Here is a 20,930-nt window from a genome sequence, read left to right as displayed (position 1 = left end):
AGGCGTCTGCTTCCCCTCCTGCTTTTCCCACCGGGATGATGGGGATGGGGCGGCCAAGGGGGTCTTGGGCCATTTTCCAGGGAAGACGTGTAGGCCTCAAACTAGGGGCGGGGTATGTCCAGGGTCACAACCCAGCCTGGGGGCAGGGCAGGGTGGACATGGACAAAGTCACCCGTGGGCTGCAGCACTGGGCAGGGGCTGGGCCTGTCGGGGGGCATGACAGGGGATAGGGTCTGGGGTCCTGGCCAGACCCTCCTTTCCTGCAGGAGCTAGGGGCAGCTGGCTGTCCCCAAGACCTGTGCCCACCACCCACCTTCCTTCCCCCTACCTCCGTGCAACCAGGGCAGGGCTTTCTCCAACAGAGCCCAGAAACTCAGACGAAGAAAACCGAAGCATGGGACTTCCTGGGTGGGCTAGTGGCTAAGACTCTGAGCTCCCCATGGAGGGGGTCTGGGTTCAATCTCTGGTCAGGGAACTAGATCCCACATACCGCAACTAGAGATCCTGCACGCTGCAACTAAGACCCAGGCAGCCAAATAAATACGTAAGTGGAAAAGCAAAGCATGGGCGGTGGGCCCCGCCCCCGCTTACCTGGAAGAAGGTGGCACTGGCCAGGTGCACCGGGATGCTCTGGGAGCCGCCAGTAGGCATGGGGGCCAGGGGGGAGGGCAGGATCTGCGGGCACTCCTGAGGGCTCTGCAGTCAAAACACAAAGAAGCAGGGCTGACTCTGGGGTGTTCCAGAGGAGACGGGATTCACAACCACCCCAGCCAGCCGGTGCCGTCCCATCTCCCTGGGGAGGCGCTGGGCAGCCTACGCAGACAGGAAACGCTGCTAATAAAACGAGAGCCACATCCACCGCCGCGCACACACCATCTCACCTGATCCTCCGAGCGGGAAGGTGTATTGGCCCCATTTCACAGACGAGACTGAGGCACGGAAAGAGGCAGTAACCCGCCCAGTGGTATCCCCATGGCCACTCCACGGAGAGCCTCTTAGGGAAGACCTCCCCGGCTCTGGGCCTCATCTTTCCCCAGCTGTAAAATGAGGCGCTGCACTCACTTTCTGAGGCTCCCTCCAGCTCTGGAATTCCAGTTTCCAGATGGACAAACGATGAATGATTCACGAAAGAGGAAACCGCAGACTTCAGAGCGGCCCATCAGAAACAGGGTGTGAGGCTGCACACTCCTCCCCACTGCCTGGACACGTCACGGGCCCCGAGCAGGGGGCCTGGGCATCTGCATTCCCGTGTCAGATGTGGAGTCTGTTGTTCAGTCGCTCGGTCGTGTCTGACTCTCTGCGACCCCCGGGACTGCAGCACGCCAGGCTTCCCTGTCCCTCACTACCTCCTGGAGTTTGCTCAAACTCAAGTCCATGCCAACCAACCAGCTCATCCTCTGCCACCCCCTTCTCCTCCTTCCTTCAATCTTTCCCGGGTTCTCGGGCCAGAGACTGCGGCCTGAAACTGAGGACCAAGGTGAGAGACGGGGACCCGGGGTCTTTTCTCAGCATTGTTCAGCAGACAAGGAGCTCCTTGAGGGGACCCTCAGGGGCCCAGTGTGAAACCAGAGCTTGAGGGACACCAATGCGTCATTTATTATCGTTGACCACGGTCATAAATAGTGACAGGGTAGTGACGGTGGTTAGCAGCCGGCACCCACAGCCCTCCACGTGCACCTGGAAAGTTCCAAGCACCCTGTGTTGTATTAATTCACCAAACCCTCCCCCCAAATGCCCTGTGAGGTGGGTACCACCATTATACCCACTTGACAGACTGGAACACTGAGGCACAGAGAAACAGAGTGGTGTGCCCAGGACGGGGTGTGCAGCACAGTGGGCTCTAACGGCGCAGACCCTGCTGCAGACCCCCAGGCCAGACACCGTGCCCAGACGATGAGCTTCCCTGGGAGCGCTGCCTGCTGCCGACCACACGGGCCAAGGAGGCTGCCCAGCCCGGCCACCACTGCAGGGCTGCAAGGCAGGAGCTGGCGTCCGGCTTGCTGTGTGACACGCAAGGCCGTCCCTCCCCTGAGCTGCCGTCCTGAGCCGTCCCATGTGTAAGCCCCGTGGAATTTCGGGGAATGGAACCCACATGTTTCCAATCGGATTTCACCGCCGCTGCCAGCCCGCTTCACAGCTGGCCGGGGGCCCTGCGGCTGCGACCCTGGCTCCGGCCCAGCCAAAGGGAGGTGGCCAGCAGGGGCTGGAGGCGTGCCGGTCCAGAGGAAACAACGTGGGACCATCCCGGAGGGCCCACCTCTCCTTGATTCTCATAACCCACTGTGGATGCACTCTCCAGAGCGGGCAAGTCTGGGAGAGTGTGGGTGCGCCTCTGCCCTCTTCCAGGGCCGCCCCCAGGGTCACTCATCTCCCCTGGGGACAGCTGATCCAAGAGTGCCTGCCTCTCCCTGCCCCCCAGGCCTGTGGTATGGGAGGACTGACCCTCCTCCCTAGCCCCAGGGATGGGCAGGCACCCAGGCCTGTCCTGGGCTCAGGACTGGTTCGGGGGAGTGGATGTGATCCAGTTCCCCTGGAAAACTTCTGCAGAACCAACAAGAAGGAGGGTCTCCTGGGATTGCCGGGGATCAGGACCCCACCCGTGGCTGCTAAGTCGTCTTATGGCCAAAGGGGAGGGCCTGCCGGAGCGCCCGAGGCCACTCGGAGGGGCGGGGAAGCCCTGGTGACGAAGGCAGTGCCTCCGGATCCAGCTGAGCCCGAAGGGGATGCCGCCCCTGGGACTCTGCACTCACAAAGGCTGACCGCCTCTGCTGGGGCCGTGGCCGGCGGTTCGCAGAGAACCACGGCCTCCTTGTCCCGTCCCAAGCCAAACCATTCAAGCCTCAGAGACAAGCTGAGTGGCTTCTCCTCCTTGGCGAGAGTATAGCCTCCAGGCTCAGGAAACCACGGCCCGACTCTGGGCAGAGCCGAGAAGGTGGGAGAACAGGAGCTGGGGGGACAGGGAGGTGGGAGCCCCAGGAAGCCCAGATGTCAGCCCAGTGCGTGCGGGCCACGGCAAGGCCTCGCCTGACTCTGCGCTGGAGCTCACAGACTCCCCCAAGGTCTTTCCACATGCAAGGGTTCAGAGCTCGCGACCCAACCCGGCGGAGCACCAAGTGGCCCCACTGAACCCACCCGACCTGCTCCCTCCCTGCCTTTCTGAGTCGCCCTGCCCCGCTTCTATAAACTGCCCCCACGTTCCCACCAACTGCCCTCTCCACCAGCTCCTAACAAAGCCAAACTTCGTAGAGGTGCCCATCCAGGGAGCCTGACCCCGGCACCCGCCCAAACCCTCACCGCCTAAGGTCACCCCACCTTGCGGAAGCCACCTCCTCCAGGACAACTGGAAGGGGCGGACGCAGTAGCCTTCTCCACTCCCCTCCCCTCCTTGGAAAAAAGCTGCAGCCCTCCTCGTAGCATCCTATACCCCCTACTTCCTTCCTCTGGGGCCCATGAAGCAATGGGAAGTCAGGAGACATAGTCCCTGGCTCGCGCCTGCCCCTAGACCCCTCTCCAGCCTGGCCCGAGCCCTGAGGCCTCCACAACCGACCGACCGGCTGGCTCCAAATTAAATGCTGGATTAAGCAGCAGGCCAGACCCAGGCGGGGGCGGCCTCTTCTCCCTCTGGACTACCATAATCCTCTGAGACAGGCCCTCTCTGTGCCCCCAACGCATCTCTGACCTGCAGACCTCAGCAAGTTGGGGTGGGGAGGGGGTGTGTCCCTGGGGGTGCTGGTCGAGAAACACTTCCAGGCTGGTGAGCTCCTATGCGTCTGCCAGAACCTGGCAGAAGGTTCCCCTCCTGGAGAAGTCCTCCCAGCTGAGGGGCCACCCACAGCGTGTTGGGTACGGAGCTGGTGTCGCTCTGGATCCCCCTTTGAGACAGGCCCCCTTTCACAGACGGGAAGACAGGCACAGAGAGGTGCGGCGGCCTGCCCAGGGTCACACAGCCACGACTCACGCCTCAGGCTCTTGCGTCCATGATGGGGAGGGCAGAACCGTGTCTGATCAGCTGCTTCCCCAGTGGGCACCAGGTTGCTTCCTAGGGATGCAGGCTGGGCCTCAGTGACCTCTCCCTGCTGGGAGCCAGGGGTTACGCTGACTACCTCAACTGTGCCATTTGGAAAATGAGTGGGAACTCCCCTTTCCTGGAGAGACGAGCTGCAGGCAAGAACCTGGTACCTCACCCCGAGCCTCTCATGGCCCTGATACGAGACGGAAGATCCAGCGGGCGGGCCTGATGGGGGATGAGCTGGCATATGACCTGGCACCATCCCGGGCCAGCCATCCCAGCCTGGCACCCAACGCAGTCCAGCCATCCCACCTCAACCAGTCTCGGGAGTCCCGCCCAGTCGTCCCTGGCACAAGGCTGGGACGGCCATAGAGGCTCTCTGGGTAAAGACGTGAAGCCACCCCGCAAGTGACCATGCTCAAACCAGCCGGCGGCAAGGTACGTGGCACCTCGGCCTGTGTCTCTGCCCATCCCCGCCCTCCCCAACATGCCCGCCCCATGTAACTGATGGCATGCTGTCCCCTAGCTCAGGGCGCCATCAGGCCAGCCAAACAGGAGGGCCTGGGAACCTGCGGCTCTGGAGGTCACTCGCTTTCTCCACCCAGCGAGAGCCACAGCAATCCCTGGCCCTGGGGCCCCAGTGCCTGTGGGAGACGGAGGCTGGGGTCTTTCGGCCCAGCCCCTGACTTGGGGAAGCGGGGAGTACATGGGCTGCCAACAAGAGGGACTTCGATTCAAGGCCTGGTACTCCCTGACCCGCGAGGGTTGCGGAAAACTTTGAAGATAAAATTGAAAGTCAGTATGATGTGCAAGAAGGGGCCTTGTCCTAAAAGGCTGGAAGTGTAAACAGGCGCAGGCTTTCTGGGGGTCAGCTGAGCTAAAAGTATGGGCTTTCACCCCAAAATGCCATGTTGAAGAACTGGTCTCCAGGGGACCGTCAAGGCCGTGCAATGCCCTGCACGTATCAGAACACAAAAAAGAAAGAGGCGCGCTCAGCACGTCCAACAACAGCGGATTGGAGGGGCTTCCCTGGTGGCTCAGATGGTGAAGAATCTGCCTGCAATGCAGGAGACCCGGGTTCAATCCCCGGGTTGGGAAGAACCCCTGGAGAAGAGAATGGCAACAGGGGATTGGTCACATGCACTGTGACGAGCCCAGCACGGCGGCTGTTAAAAGTCGGAGCCAAAGAAGACACTGTAACGACACGGAAATGTTCTCGACGTGCTACATGAAAAAAAAAAAAGAACAGTGGAGGCAGAGGGCACCCCTGGGCCTGGCTTACCGTGGGATTTGGTGAGGCCTCACACCGAGACTGGTTGGAGACACAGGCGTGCTGCTGGGCACACCAGAAACAGGGCCACTGTGCCGACAGGCAGCTGGTGCAACTGAAAGACAGGGGGGGCTTCCCTCAGCTACCTGGCTCCCCATCCCTGTGCCCAGCAGCGGGGACCCAGGACACAGATCCCAGCACAGTGAAACCAGGTCTTGCTCAACATCAGAGCTGTCCAGAGGGGCTGGGCATTTTGTAAGGTAATGAGCTCCCCAGTCCAGGAGCTATGTAAGGAGGAGACAGGCAAGCAGGGCCTCCAGGGGACTAATCAAAGCACTTTTCTGAGCCTCGACTAGCCTGGGTGCTCACAGACATCGGGCACACTGGGTGATGAGAGTTTTTTGCACAAATGAGCTGTCAGGTGAATAGCCAAGGGTCCCGTCTGCCTCTGTGACACCACCATTTTTCTTGAGGAGCTTCCCCGAGAGCAAAGCCTCCTGCCCCCAGCGGCAGCTAGTCCCGACACCCTACTCACGCTGTGTGCGGGTACACCTGCCCAACCCGGCCGCAGTCGTAGATGGTGAAGCTGGCCCTGACGATGCTCTGCCCCTGGACCCTCACCGACATCTCGACAGTCACGTGGTCTGGAACAGAGCAGGGCGTCCAGGGAGAGAAGGACAAGGGGACGCGGGGGGGCCCACCGACACCAGCAGCTGCGCCATCAGGAGCCCCCCATGCCTGAGAGTCCACCATCCGAGGGCCCCATCAGCCGTCCCTGCACCCCGGGCCATGAGGTGCCTACCTTGGTGGGGCGGGAAGGGCGGGAACTGATCCCTGGGCAGGAGGTTGCAGTAGGCGATCTGGTGGCCGAAGGCTGGGCCCGGGACCCGAGCCACCGTGCGGATGCCGTGGCCATAGTCACAGGCCATCTCCATGCCGCTGAGGCTGGGCAGGCTCCCCGAGATCTGCAGGATCATACCCTGGAAGCCAGGGACCCTTAGCTGGGAGTGCGGGGGTAGGGGAGGCCACGCCACGCACCACCCCACCCCCACCCCGGAACCTGGGGAGAAGAGGTTGGTCAGTAGCCTTGACTCCAGGGCCACGGGGATGCAGCCTACGAGGGCCTGTTTCCCCCTCTGCAAAGTAAAACTGACCATCTTGCAGGAGCCAGAGGCCCTGTACAATCTGGCCCCAGACCTTAGATGCTAGCCTCTTAACACTCTCTCAGTCATGAGTCTTGCCCCCACCCCAGGGCCTTGCAATGGTGGATCCCTCTGCCCAGATGCTCACGCTGGCTTCCTATCGCTGCTTGGATGTTACCTTGCAGTGAGCCCCCCACCACCCCGACCTGATCTAAAATGTCAATACTAGCCCCTGCCAGGCTGCATGCTCTGTACCCTGTCCTCTGCTCTGCTTCCTTCTTCTCCACAGCACTTATCACCATCTTGGCATTTTATCTTGTTTCCGCTCTCTCCTCTGGGAGTGTGTCCACCCCTCAAGGACCAGCGGTTTGCCTCTCTTGTTCACTGCTGTGTCCCAAAGTCCAGGGCTGTACATGGCACAGAGTAGGTGCTCAATAACACCTACTGTTATTGATGAATGACTAAATGAATGAATGGATGGACAAAGCCCCGGACTGCCTGCTTGACCAGAGGACCTATGTGCAGGATTATGATGTGTAACGATGGGGAGCGGGGAGCACGGGAGCCCCACGTCCTGTTGGTCATCAGAACCATCACGTGACAGACGAGGATGTCTGCCCCAGAGAAGTCTCTGAGGGCAGGACTGGGGTGGGGGGCACCCAAGCCTGTCTGCCCCTCAGCTCCTGCTCCCTGGAATCCCCTGCACCGAGGCTGTCTGCTACAGGTAAGCAGGGAGCCAGCTGCGGCAGGCCTAGGCATTCCTGGACATGGATTGTGGGAGCAGGGGGGCAGCTACTTGAATTCAATTCCCAGCTTGGGCACTTCCTCACTGTATAATCTTGAACAAGTCACTTTACCGCTCTGTGCCTCAATTTCCCCATCTGTATGATGAGGATGTTAAGAGCACCCAGGCACTGGTCTCATCATCTGCCTCCAGGTCCCTGGGGCGCCACACCCAGGAGGCTCCACCTGTCGGGTCTGGGTGCCAGGGAAGGGCTGCTCTCTACCCGCACCCCTGAGCCCGGAGCTGGGGTCCTGGCCCCCGCAGACTCACCGGGTACTCCTGGTGCACGTTGATCTCAGCCGGCAGGACGGTCATGGCAGGGCAGCGGCTGGGGCCCGCGCTGGCACTGGTCCAGAAGTGTGGCTGGCTGGAGTTGGCGCAGTCCTGCCGCAGAGTGCACCTGGGACGCCCGGCGCAGGTCAGGGTCTGGGGCGCCCCCACCCCCGAGGCCTCCCGGGCCCAGCCTGTGCCCCAGGGGCCTCACCGTGTCTCCAGGGTGCACCAGCCGCAGTAGGCGTCGGCCGCGCCCACGCAGTCCCCGCAGGTGGTGTGCGCGGCGCACGCGGCAACCTTCACCCTGGCCATCTGGAGACAGAGGCAGGGGGTGTTGGGGGGGTCCAGCTCAGCGGGGGAGGGGCAGCTGGGTGAGGGCCGGGAGAGGCTGGGGAAACTGAGGCTGTCACGGCGTGGGGGGTGCGGGGAACGAGGCTTCCCTGCAGAGGCCACGGCAGGCCTGAAGGGAGGGGGGGACGCTTCCGGCAGGAGCAGCCGCTCTCATGCAGAGGCAAGGGGGGCTGGGGCTCAGTGCATCCTGGGGCTTCGTCAGGCTGAGGCCCGGCCATACCTGGTGGGACGTCATCAGATACAGGTAACCAGGGTCCACGGGGTCAAACTGCATCACGTGGTGCACAGGCTCCCCGTATGCCAACGTCACCACCCTCCGGCTCACCACCTGCATGCTCTCATTCAGGTTGATCTGGGGGGGTGCGGAGGGGGGTGTCCGTCAGGGGATGGGGCACCAGGAGGGCGTCCCCAGGTAGGGGCAGGCTGGGGACCGGCCCTGTTGGGGGGGGGGGCGGGCTGCCCCAAGCTTGGGAGTCTCAGCCTCGGGCCCTTCCAGGACTGGCGGTGGCAGTCCCCACACTTTGTCCTCTGTTGTGCGCCCCTCCCCCCAGGAACCCCCACTCCCTGCCCTCACCAGCACGTCCTACCCTGGTATGCACAGGGCCGGGCTTCACAGTTAAGAAAACATTCTCTGGGAGGCTGTGGGCATCATGCCAGGGAGTGGGGACCTGGGTTTGAATTCTGGCCTTGACATTTACAAGCTGCACAGGCCCGAGCCATTCGAGTCACTTCCCCTCTCTGAGCTCACGGGGCTGAGGATGGGACCTGCCCTGCGGGGCTGTGGGGCGTGCTGGGGAAGATGCAGGGGAAGCGCTGCTGGGGCCAGGCCCCGGAGAGGCGGCAGGCCCACTGGTCTCACTCCTCCCCTCTCACATGCCCATCTCACAGATGAGGAAACTGAGGCCCAGAGGAGCCAAGGGACTTGGCAAGAGTCCTAAAAGGAAGATGCCTCAGGGTCACGATGGAGGTCTAGGTCCATCTGACCCCAGATCCAAGGCTGGGGTCCAATGTCCAGGCAGGAGAAGGACCAGGACTAGCTGGGGTCTGGAAGCTTCTCTGGCTGAGGGCCCCTCTGCACGTCCCCCAGAGTCCTGACAAGGCTGGTCAGAGACTCCTCAAACTGCTCTTCTCTGCTGATCTCACATTCCATGTTGCCTTGTCAAGGCCTTGTCAAGCTCTGAGCTGGGGCGAGGGGGCCTCCAACCCCCTAGTCCTCCTCCGTGGGCTCCAGAACCTTTAACAGCTGCTCCTGCTTGTGGAATCAATGTGTTCTGGCATTCGGGGCCCTGACCGTCCACCCCATCTTATTCCATGAGCCTCCTCTCTAGTCACTGAACCCAACTCAACATCCAGCCCCCATGTCTTCTCCCTGTTGTGCTCCGGTCTCAAACACCTTCCTCTCCCCCTTGGGCCGGGAGCTGTCCTCCCAATGTCTTCAGCAAAACAGCCTCCCTGACGCACCCTCCCCAACCCTAAACTGCAATTATTCTCTCCCCAGCCCCTGGGACATGCCTCATCCCAAGCGGCCTCTTGGCAGAGTCTGTCCCAGGCAGCTTGGCCCCCTGCGTCCCCCAGGCATCCAGCAGACATGTTTCCACTCTTTCCAAAGTCTACCAAGCACCTGGCATGCTCTGGGGCCTGGGCTGGGGGCTGTGATCAAAGCCTCAAGTGAGGCGAGAGTGGGCAGCAGATGAGCGGGCATGAAGCAGGGTGGTGGGTGTAGAGGTCAGGACTGAGGGGCGGGGCAGCCTCTGAGCTGACTAGACTTGGATTCCTCCCCGATTCCTGCTGTGTGGGCTTCCCTGATGGCTCAGCTGGTAAAGAATCCACCTGTGATGTGGGAGACTTGGGTTCGATCCCTGGGTTGGGAAGATCCCCTGGAGAAGGGAAAGGCTACCCACTCCAGTATTCTGGCCTGGAGAATTCCATGGACTATACAGTCCATGAGGCCGCAGAGAGTCAGACACGACTGAGCGACTTTCACTTTTCCCGCTATGTGACTCTGGGACACTCGGTTCCCCTCGCAGAACCTCAGTGTCCTCATCTGTGAAATGGGGATCACGGCTCTGCCTCCCTCGAAGCAATGTGAGAATTAAACGTGAGAATGCCCGTGATGTGCCTGTTGAGGCTGGGTAGACAGTGGCGCCTAATAACTGCGGCCTCATGGGCTGGGGTCGGGGAGACTCCTGGACAGATGGGGAAACCTCCCCAGGTACTGCAGCTGGGAGGGCGAGAGCCAGGAGCCACATGCAAGTGTTTGACCCCAAGCACGGTCTATGGACCTTCAGTGGAAGCTGTGAAGGTGGAGAAGGGCCCCTGCCCCTGCTCCCACGACTGGGATCTCCCCCAGGGATGTCAGCAACTGGGGTCCCGGGGCCAGGCAGGCTGGGACTCTGACCCCCACTGCTTACCACCAGCCTGTGGCGTCTGCCCGGGGAAGCTGAGTGAATTGCATTATCAGATCTGAATCAATTAGTTACCAGGGCCTGGTGCACGTCGGAGCCAGGCCAGACGGCTGACGCTCTGGACAGGCCGGGGGTGGGAGGTGGCTGGAGGGCCACCCAGGGTCCATGCCCTCCCCTGGGACCGCTTAGTAGGGAGACTGACTCCTCTCACCCAGCTCTTGGCATCTCGGGGGCAGGAAGCATTACCTGCAGAAACCAGTCACCTTGGTTGGGAGCTGGGGCATCCTCAGAGGCTGGTGGAGGAATGGAGGAAACGGGGGAAAGGGGAAGACCCTCACTTGCCAGGCTGTGGCCTCCCCCACCCCCTGTCAAAGCCCTGCAAGAGTCTTGAGAGGCTGAACTTTCAGCCTTTGATGGCTGGGGACACTGAAGCTGGGAGAGAACACCTTCACTGCTCCAGGTCAAACAGCCTGCCAAGTGGCAGAGCCCAGAGACTTGAACACAGATCCGCCGGCTTCTGAAGCCGGATCCTGGAGGCCCCCAGAGCTCTGCTTCCCTCGTCTGCATGACGGGAACTCACTGGTGTGAACCGGAGTGGAAGGAACAGACGTGGAAGACGCCGTCTAACCTGTGGGCCCCCCGCCCCTGCCGAGCACCCCGGCCCAGCCGTACCTTCAGCAGCCGCCCGCTGACCGTGCCCAGGAAAACCACGGTGTAGTTGCCCACTCTGGCCACGGCCACAGAGGAGAGGCCCGGGGCTCGGAACACGGGCAAGGCCTTCAGCGGCTGCAGGACGGACAGCGGGTGCTGCAGGTGGGCAGCCCCGCAATCCAGCTGCTCTGGCTGCAGCTGCAAGAGAGACAGCGCGTCAGACCACGGTTCCAGAACCTTTTGCAGCTCCCAGCCCCCCGCGGCCAGCCGGAACCTCCGGCCGCCGCCTCCGAGGTTTCAAAGTCCTGCTCCTGCTCTGCGCTGGGCTCAGGCCCCGATGCAAGCAGGACCACGTCTCCGAGCCCAGGTCAACCCCTGCCCTTGGTTTCAGTCATGGAGCTGCCCCTAGCAGAGGGGTCCGTCCCAGGTACACAGGAGCTGGCCAGGAAGGGTCATGTGAGGGAGGCAACCTCTGCCCCAACTTACCTCCTGATACCCAAGAGGTGTCCATCCTGTCTGGCTGGGTCTCCATAGCAACCGTGGGGTTTTTCTCCCCTCCGCCAGATTCCTGCTCTGACCCCAGCAACCCCCACCCCCCAGCTTCCCAACAGGTTACTAGACAAAGGTTGAGGCCTCTCCAAACTGAGGCCCCAACACACATCCCTTCATCTGCTCATGTTACAGATGGGCAAGTCGAGGCCAGGGGTGCCCAAATGCACACTCCTGGCATCCACATCAGCCCCAGCTCACAGGGACAGGATGATCTTTTGAAGGTTTCTTTTGCAATTTGCACAAAAATACAACACAGGCCTCCAGGAAGTGCCTCTGAGAAGGCAACTGTGCAGATCCACCAGGATGTGGACACAGGGTGGTCTGGGAGAGTGGATGGCAGGGGCAGACAGGATGGCGTGCACCACCCGGCAGGGACGGCCCAGCCCGGGCGACACCACAGACCTACACTGATGGCGAAGAAGGAGACTCTGGCTGAGAAAACTCACAGGGCGTCAGGGGGCCTTTCTGGTAAGAGGGGCACATAAACGTCACCAGTCACGGCAGCACACGCATCACAGGCCACGCTTGCTGGGAACGGACCCTGCACCAGGCCTGTGGTTTGCTGAATCCTGGCCCCGCTCTGAGATCCCATGTCACAGATGGGGTAACTGAGGCTCAGCGGGGACATGGCCCGCTCCAGGTCACCGGCTGTGACGTGAGGCCACCAGCACTAAAGCCGGCAGGACTGGCTTTATGGCACGGCTTCAGAGAGAAGCTTTCCTCCCTTACCTGTGCTTTCCTGCATGCTGAAGCTGCCAGTGATGTGCCCACATGGGTTTTGTACACAATCTCTGCTAGTGTTCAAAAGCAAACCATGAATACCAGGTCCTTCATTCTTGGAAAAATAAACACAGCTGAGCCCTGAGCCCAGAGATGAGGTGGGGCTGGGGAGGGCCCCGGGGCCACAACCCACCACGGGGTGGCCTTCTGCAGGAGAGTTAGGGGCGACCTGAGCAAGTCACGTCACTCCCAAGCCTCAGTTTACCAAGCTGTGAAGTGGGTGCATCTGGGACTTCGCGGGTAAGTCCAGTGGTTTCGAATCTGCCTGCCAATGCAGGTGACACATGTTCGATCCCTAGACTGGGAAGGCCCCAGACACTTCGGAGCAACGGAGCCCATGCGGCCCAACTACTGAACTTGTCTGTAGTCCAGAGCCTGAGCTCCGCAACAAGAGAAGCCACCTCAACGCAAAGCCCCAGCACTGCAACGGGCTTCAGAAAGCCCGCGCGCAACAGTGAAGGCCCAGCACAGCCAGAACTAGAGACATGAACAACTTTTCAAAAACCTTAAAAAAAAACCAACACTGGTGCATCTCCAGCGCCCCCCTCACAGGCACGTGGATCAGACAGTTCACTGTGGAGCGCCAGCATGCAGCGTGGCCCACGGTCAACGCCCCGGAAGTGTGAACTGACACTACTGCTGTTTCACACGTGATGGCCCCTGACATGACTGTTACCAAGTGGAATTTAGGGGTAAATCATGCCTGCCTCAGAAGCTTTCTCACCTGGACCCCTGGGACCACCTCAAGACAGCCGTCTTCCCATAAAGGAGGCTCTCCTGGCTGGCCCCTGCTCTCTGGGCTGACCCTGTCCTCAACATTTCCCCCGGAACAGAGGTGCCGAGCAAGCCCTGTAAAGGTGCGGAGCGCTCCTCTGCAGAGAGGTCTCAAACCATCCCTCTCTGATGGTTGATGCGATACTGAGAATAAGCCTCACATCCTAAACCTCCCTCATACCCCTCCCAGGGGCCTGAGGAGCCGGGGCCCGTCCCTTACCCTCCCCCCTCCACTCCAGCCACGGGCCTTGTCTCTGCCCCTCGGTCCAAGCTGGGTCCTGCCCCAGGGCCGTTGCACGTGTCAGTCCCTCGGCCTCGGATGCCGCCGCCCACACTGTCTTATCACTTTTCGCTCCTCATCTTCCAGCTTCGGACCTGACTCATCCTCTGTGTTCATCGCGGGGTCTGAGTTGGGGGACGGCCCTGGAAGGCGGCGGCCTGCTCCTCTTCCCAGGGCCCACTTCCCTTCCCAGGGCTGCAGGGAACAGGTAAGGCGGCGAGCAACCAGGAAAGTGGGCACCTGGGCCCCAGACCTTCACGAGGACGCCTTCCCCAGGGATTGCGTAACTTCTCTTTCCTGGATACGGATGACGGGCGTCATTAAATACTACGTTGTTCTAAAATTAACATTGCAAACCCTGGCCCAGGGGACGCAAGCTTCCTCCCTGCATTCTGGGGGTGGCAGGGGGGCAGGAAGGGCCACCTGGGAGGCCCGGGGGACACCTTTGGGGTTTTCCGAGATGTGGGTCCCCGGTCCAGCAGGGTGGGGGGTCCTGGGAACCGCATGGACCAGGGTGATTTGCGGGCCAGGGTGGCAGAGAGGGCCAGGCAGGGCAGCCTGGGAATCTGACTAGCCTGCCCGCCCCAAAGTGCAGAGCCATTAATTCTGCACCGGAGGAATTCTCTAAAAAGCCTTTCCTCTGACTTTTTTTTTCCTTATCCTAAAAATAAAATTTTAAAAAAAAAAGTTTAAAGGAGAAGTCACCCATTGGCTGCTCACTGCACGATCTGTGATCTGAGGGGGAGGCTGGCTCCCCAGCCGCCAGGGGAAATCACAAGGCTTCAACTGCCTCGAAAACGGAAGCTGGACACGCACGTCCAGTGGGTAGGCAAGCGAGGCCTCTGCTCTTGGGGGGATACGGCCCGGGAGAGGGGGTCGGCGGGCTCCGGGGACCTGGCGGCCGGCAGTCCCAAGTGTGGCCTCAGCTGAACTCGGTCTCCAAGGGGTGGCAGGCGGCTCCAAGGTCCAAAATACCGCCTGCCCTGACCCTGTGACATGGCCTGAAATTCCTCCGTCAGCACCGGCCCGCCTTCGAGTCTCACTCGGCCTTGGCCTTTCACAACACCAATTCCCCAGTGCAAGGAGAGGGCTGGGCGCCCACGGCGGCCTCCTCCAACCCATGGGGGCCACCTTCCCAGCACAGGACTGGCCAGCCCCTCCCTGGCTCCTGGCCACCCTGGGTCAAGCTGGCACTCAAGGCCTGGGTGAGCTGGCTCCTCCGGCGGCTCCAGCCTGGAGTCTCACTTCTCTCTCTGCCTCGCCCCTGGCTCCCACCACACTAGTCTCTGCCCTTTCTCAAATGTGGCCACACTTTCCTCCCAGGGCGGCTGAACCTTCATAATGCTGCTCCTTCAGCAACCAACGCCCTCCCAAACCTCTGAGCCCCTGACCCCCCCTTGGCCCTCTAGTCCTGACCCTTGCTGCTCCCTTTGCTGGGTGCGCCCAAGCAGCAAGCTTTCAGCCCGCCTTCAAGATGCAGCTAAAAAAAAAAAAAAAAACACCTCTCCCCTCCTCTGTGCTGCTCACCACTTTGATTCCTCCATGAGCTCCTTTAGGGAGGAGACTGTGCTCTGGGTTTAACTAAAGAAAGGAAACTCGCTTTCACTAAAGTGTGAATGACTGTATTCAGCTGCTTCTTTGCCAAGCAGAAATACTGAGAACAACACCGCCCATGCTGGGTGCTGTTGAACTGAAGGAAAAACACGAGTCAACTGTATGTCGATGGTGTGTGTGACAACACAGGTCTTTGGGGCCAGGCAGCACCTGGCTGCTACTTCTGGTTCCTCTGAGAACCTCAGTTTATCCCTCTCGAAAATGGGATGAGCAGCAGGCGGCTGCTGGCCTCAGCTCTTTTCCAGGAGAGTGGAACACTCCCTCCCTTCCCAGGCTGGCTGGCTGCCTCCCGGGGCCAAAGCTCAGCTCTGCCCACTCTCACATTAGAGCGCTGACATATTGATTTCACTACCAACTGTAATTGTGTTGACTTTTTCTCCCCAGGAAGCCAGTGGAACAGGAGCATCCAGAGCCTGCTTCTCAGGCCTCCCGCCTCCTGCCTGCAGACCCCACCAAACCTCAGCCCCACGGCAGGTGGCTCCAAGGAGGATGAGGCGTCAACAGCCGACTACAAACCCCGGCTGTTCCGCCCCCAGTGTAGAGGACACTAGCTGTGGGGCCTCTGTGTCTGGGAAATGGGGGGTACCTTCCTGCCTCGAGGTTTCTGATTGCTATCGAACCCTGATCCCAGGAAGGTGAGGTTTCACTGCCGAGGAGCTGAAAGAACACGATCACTTTGGGGCGTGAAGAGCAGGCAGCAGGGGGGCCTGCGCTCATCACAGGGGGCTGGGGGCTGGACCGAGACCCTCCCCAACTCTGACACAGCAGCCAGAAGGAGCCTTCACAACTGCAAAGCACCATATGCAACGTGTGTCGTTGCTTCAGTTGTGTCCGACTCAGTGTGACCCCATGGGCTGCAGCCCCCCAGGCTCCTCTGTCCATGGGATTCTCCGGGCAAGAACACTGGAGTGGGTTGCCATGCCCTCCTCCATGGGATCATCGCAATCCAGGGATCAAACCTGTGTCTCTTATGTCTCCTGCATTGGCAGGCGGGTTCTTTACCACTAGCACCCAAGGGAAGGGTACGCAGGAACTATCCGTACTGTCTTTATAACTTCCTGTAAACCTAAAGGTATTCTGAACTAAAAAGTTGTTTAAGAAAAAAAAACGATGGGACATCCTTGGGGGTCCACTGGTTCAGAACCCACCTTGCAATGCAGAGGACGCAGGTTCGATCCCTGGTCAGGGATGTAAGATACCATATGCTGCAGAGCAGCTAAGCCCACACACTGCAGCTACTGAGTCTAAGTACCACACTATGGAGTCCGTGTGTTGCAACAAAAAATCCCGGATGAAGCAAGAAAGAGCCCATGTGCTGAGACCAAGACCCGATGCAGATGAATAACTAAATCAGTTTTTTTTTTAAAAAAAAAAAAGAGGGACCTTCCTGGTGGTCCAGTGGTTAAGACTCTGAGCTCCCACTGTAGGCGGCACGAGTTCAATCCCTGGTCAGGGAACTAAAATCCCATGTGCCCAGCTGCGTGGCCATCGGAAAACAAATGAAAAAATGCAAAGCAGGTGGTGCCCCTCCCACAGCTCTACAGCCTTCAGTGGCTCCCCAGTGCCCTGAACATAAACCCAAATTTTGCTCCCGGGCCCTCAAAGCCCTGGTGCACCTGGCCTGCCCCCTGTGGCTCCCCTCAGCCCCTGTCCCCACGGCTCCTTCTCCCTCAGTGTGGGCCTGGGAGGGTGCACACTGAACAAGACTGGAGAAGCAGGAGCCAGCAGGGCCCAGCAGGGTAGCAGCGGAGGTCCAGTACTCTCGCCGGGAGAAGTCCATGGACAGAGGACCTTGGAGGGCTACAATCTGCAGGGCTGCAAAGTTAGTGAGCGACCAACACACAGACACACACCACACACACACCACACACACACACACACACACACACCCTCAAAAGGCAGGCCTAGAAACAGGGCACGCACTGAACGCTGCTTCCTGCAGAGCTCAGCTGAGCAACATCTCTCCCAAGCTTCCTCCGAAGCTCTGCGGTTAAAGGGAAAGGTCCTTGAGGCCTCCGAGGGCACCGGTCGGCTCCAGGTTGGAAGCCACCCCTGTGACCCTCAAACCCAAACTCCTCCCAGCCACGTCAGCCTGAGAGGCCTCCCGGGACACAACCCCATTGAGTGACCCTCCATAGAGGGTAAACTGAGGCATGGAAAAGCTGGGCTACTGTGTGCGGGCCCTGGGAGGGGGTAGAACAGATCCAGCTCTTGGGGGGCTGGCTGGGGGGGGCTCTGGCAACAGCCCCCACACCAAGGAGGAGGCTGCCTGCCGCCAAGAGAGGAAATACCAGCACCTCCCCGTTGGCAGTCAAGATGCTCACTTCCTGGGGCGGGGGGCGTGCGGGGCAGGGTGGGAAAGAACAGCCAACCAGGCCAGAGGACAAGTCAGTCAGGAGGCCTGGCTCTGAGCCCAGGGGGAAAGCTGGGGAAACTGAGGCACAGAGTGGGCAGAGGCTCCCTTAGGACACGCGGTGCGGTTATCCTGACCTGGCCTGAATCAGGCAGGAAAAACCGGCCAGTGGCAACAGGCACAGCAGCTTGCACGCACCCTTCCAAGCTTCCGCGAGGCCTGCCTCGGTCTCCCGACCCCCTGACCTCTGGAGCAGGTGGGTCACCCAGCGTCAAGGGCTGTGCGGACCAGCCAGCCGGGCCACCCTGAGCACCACATGTCCACCCACCCACAACAGGCACCCCTGACCTGCCAGTCTGAAGGGATGGCCCCAGGCTGGGGTCAGAGGCTGGGCCACACTGCTGACTTGCCATGTGCAGGCGCTAAGCACACTCTCCCAGCGTGTTCCCATTTAACAGGCAGAGAAACTGAGGCTCCTGAAGTGCCAAGTCTCTCAACTCCCTGTGGGCTGCCCCACCCTCACTGAGCTTCCGAGTCCTCATCTGTGAAATGGGGATAGGCCCTGCACCCGCCATAGAGGCTCAGCTCACAGCAGCCCCCAATCCTAGGGGGTGGCTACGTTCCCAATTAGTTCTGCAGGCCACCGGGCAGAGACCAGGATGCTCGAGGACAGGAGGGCCCCCCCAGGAGCAGCTGCTCCCCCACTCCCTGAAGTCGAGCATCAGAGGCTGGACCATCCGTGCCGCTCTCACCCGGGGCCTGCCTGGGAACTGCCGCCGCGGCCGCTGACTCAAGCAGCCCTTGTTTTGTTAGCTGGACGCGGCCCCCTGGACACCCAGCTCCCCCTTCTCGAAGCTGTTTCTCATTCCGGCCCAGCCTGGCCGCGTTTCCAGCCCTCCCCCTGGGTCCCAGAGGAGCCCAGGACGGGATGGGCAGCCAGGATTCAGGCCAAAGTGGCGGGGGCGGGGGCTTGCAGGGTTTGGGCGGGGGTGGGGGGGGTGGATGGTTCGCCAGTGGGGGCGGGGCAGCTCCTCGCCCTGGGGGGACGGGTTTGGGTCCCCACTCCTTCCCCTGAAGGGACGAGGGCCAGGAGGAGCTGGGAGCAGCTGTCTCTCCTGGGGACGCTGGGCTCTCCTCCTCCAGGGGCTGAGGGGGCCTGGAGGCTGGAACTCACACCCTCCTCCCCATCCTCCGGGGTGCTGGCCTGGGTCCCAGAGTCATCTTACAACGGCTTGTGACCGCAGCCCAGGGCAGTTGGGCGGGGGGGGGCCCTGAGCAAACATCTCTGGGCTGGGTCCCATGTGCTGGAGACACGGAGACGTGTCCCTTCTCTCTAGCTGCCAGCATCCCAGTCCAGGGGCCGACTCTCAACGGAGAAGGGACAGCTTTACAACTACAGCAACGCAATAGCACGGGTAACACAACAAGAGAAAGCAGAGATGGTTTCCCGTGTGCAGAGACCTCTGTCCGGAGAACCTCATGGAACCCTCACCAGATCCTCACTTGCTACTGCTACTTTATAGAAAAGGAAGCTGAGGCACAGAGAGGTCAAGTGACTTGCCCTGGGTCACACAGCCTGAAGAGCCGGACGTGAGCCTCACACCTAGGCAGGCTGGCTCCGGAACCCCACAGTCCCGCCACCCCCCTGCTCTGTTGCAGACCACCAACAGCTGCTGGGAATTTGGCTGCGTGGAGCTGGAAAGGCCCTGGGTTGTGAGCTGGGGAAACTGGGGCCCATCAAGGAGATGACCGCCTCCACCACAGACAGTGGAGGGTTCTGAGAGGGGCTGGGGGTGGAGGTAAGCGCTGATGGTGGCTGAGTTCTGTTACTGGCCCGGCCTCCGCTTCAAGGCCTCTGCCCACGGCCCGCTCCCTCATTATTTACCGATCAGAGCAGAAGCGTTCCGTGATTAACGCCCCACCGGGGCCTCGTGGGGCCTCGTAATGGAGCTGCAAGCTTCCTCCCTCCCGCAGCGCATGATTTATTGAATTTCAGGGTGACGGATGGTGGACGGGGCGGGGCGAGCCTTGCTGGCCCAGCCGATCGCAGGAGCACTGGCATCACACCGGGACCCAGGGCTGCTGGAGAGAGTGGGCGGCTCGGGGTCCTTCCAGGTGGCCTGCTGGGCTCAGCCCTGGCCCAACACGGGCTTTGGAGAAAAGGGAAGCGGCCAAGCTCTGGGGACAGCCGGGATCCACATCCATGCGGCCGGCGCTAGGAGACTTCCCGGGCCTGTGCCCACGCGGGGACCAGCTGGTTTCCATAGCGACCCCCACGCCACTGGCAGAGCCAGTGGGCCCTCAGGAGTCACCTGGTCCAGCCCCAGTGGGGGCTCCTGCCGGCTCCAGGCAGGACTGATGCAGGGCAGACAGCGCTGGGTCTGCTCCAGAGCCAGACCGCTTGTGTCTCACTCTTTCCCCAAGGCCTTGCTGGCTCCTCGCAGCCCACAGGACAGCGTCCAGACCCTTGGCCTGCACCCCAGGCCTCACAGACTTCTCAGCTTCATCTCTGCCAGCTACCCAGGCGGTGTTCTGCTGCCTCTCTGGACCTCTGCCCCAGCCAGGCCCTCTGCCTGGAAGGCATCCTCCAGCCCTATCCGTCAAAGGCTCTGCTGCAATATCCCCTCCTCCAGGAAGCCCTCCCTGACTGCCTCAGAGGAGGCTGGTCAGCATGCAGCTCTGGCTTGGGTGTTCTACCTCCTGTCTTGATCTCCTGCCAGACCATCTGGGGGCTCCTGGAGGACAGAGGCAGGGGCTGATTCATCTCTTTTGAGGGGCTTCCAGGTAACAGAGCTGAGCCCCCCTCCCTGCCACACTCCAGAGCACCCTCCACCAGGAGCGCAGACAGGCAGGGCATGTTGCCTGGGAGGTCTGGGCTCTGGTGGGCGAAGTTGGAGACGGCTGTCATCATGGGGTCAGGAGCCCCGCACCCAGGGGACCTGGTCCCAGCCTGGGACCATGCTGGGCACGGGAGTTCTCGCCACAGCCCCAGCAGGGGAAGGACGTCCCTGGGTCTCAGGTCCTTCACCTTCATGAGGGACCCACCTACCCCTTCTCACCGTGACCTTGAGGGCCTCTGTGGCTCACACCCATCAGGTCAGCATTTTCAGAGCAAACAAGAAGGGAAGGCGATGAGCGCGGACTCTGAAGCCCAATACCTGCTCCACCGCTGTGTGACCTCAGGCAAGTCACTTTCCCTCTCTGGGCCTCTGTTTTCCCTTTCTGTAGCCTGGGGGTAATCCTAACCCCATTCTGTTTCTGGCAGGGTTAAAAGATACACATCACATGCAATTTCACGAAGTGCCCAACAGAAAATCAGTTCCCAGGAAGCAACAATAATAGGGGAATAGTAACCATGCTGCTGCTGACAGAGGCTCTGGCGGCACAGTGAGGGCTTTCTGGCCACCCCGCAGCCCAGTTCAGGCTGGGAAACCGAGGCCCAGAACGGGGAGGGGGTCCCTCAGGCTCCTCTTCTGTACACGCTGCATCTGCTCTCTACCCTCTGGCAACCAGAACCCAGAACCCGGCCTGCTTCCTTCATCTCCATGAAATCCACCAGCCGCGGCCGCGGGCAAGTCAGACTCCTGTAGAGGCAGATTCTGCAGGGCCCGAGCCGACGCATGCTCGGCCTCCACTGGACTCCAGGCAGCCCTGTTCTCGTTGACAGCCGAGCCCACTTTACAGATGGGGAA

The 20,930-nt window shown here is 60.9% G+C and overlaps 1 protein-coding gene across 1 annotated transcript in view; it reads right to left on the bottom strand.

The window, feature by feature from the left end:
* The window catches only part of PLXND1 (plexin D1), a 48,502-nt gene that overhangs the window by 20,261 nt on the left and 7,311 nt on the right, over nucleotides 1-20,930 (bottom strand). The window contains exons 2-9 of the mRNA XM_069562169.1: nucleotides 10,907-11,083; nucleotides 8,050-8,181; nucleotides 7,690-7,790; nucleotides 7,476-7,605; nucleotides 6,082-6,259; nucleotides 5,815-5,923; nucleotides 5,292-5,394; nucleotides 592-696 (exon numbers count right to left, since the gene is read on the bottom strand). Of these exons, the coding sequence (XP_069418270.1) occupies nucleotides 592-696; nucleotides 5,292-5,394; nucleotides 5,815-5,923; nucleotides 6,082-6,259; nucleotides 7,476-7,605; nucleotides 7,690-7,790; nucleotides 8,050-8,181; nucleotides 10,907-11,083 (1,035 nt within the window). The remainder of the gene's footprint in view (nucleotides 1-591; nucleotides 697-5,291; nucleotides 5,395-5,814; nucleotides 5,924-6,081; nucleotides 6,260-7,475; nucleotides 7,606-7,689; nucleotides 7,791-8,049; nucleotides 8,182-10,906; nucleotides 11,084-20,930) is intronic.

Source organism: Ovis canadensis, chromosome 19, assembly GCF_042477335.2.
Source record: "Ovis canadensis isolate MfBH-ARS-UI-01 breed Bighorn chromosome 19, ARS-UI_OviCan_v2, whole genome shotgun sequence".
Classification (NCBI taxonomy): Eukaryota; Metazoa; Chordata; class Mammalia; order Artiodactyla; family Bovidae; genus Ovis; species Ovis canadensis.
This window is presented reverse-complemented; position numbering and strand designations above follow the sequence as displayed.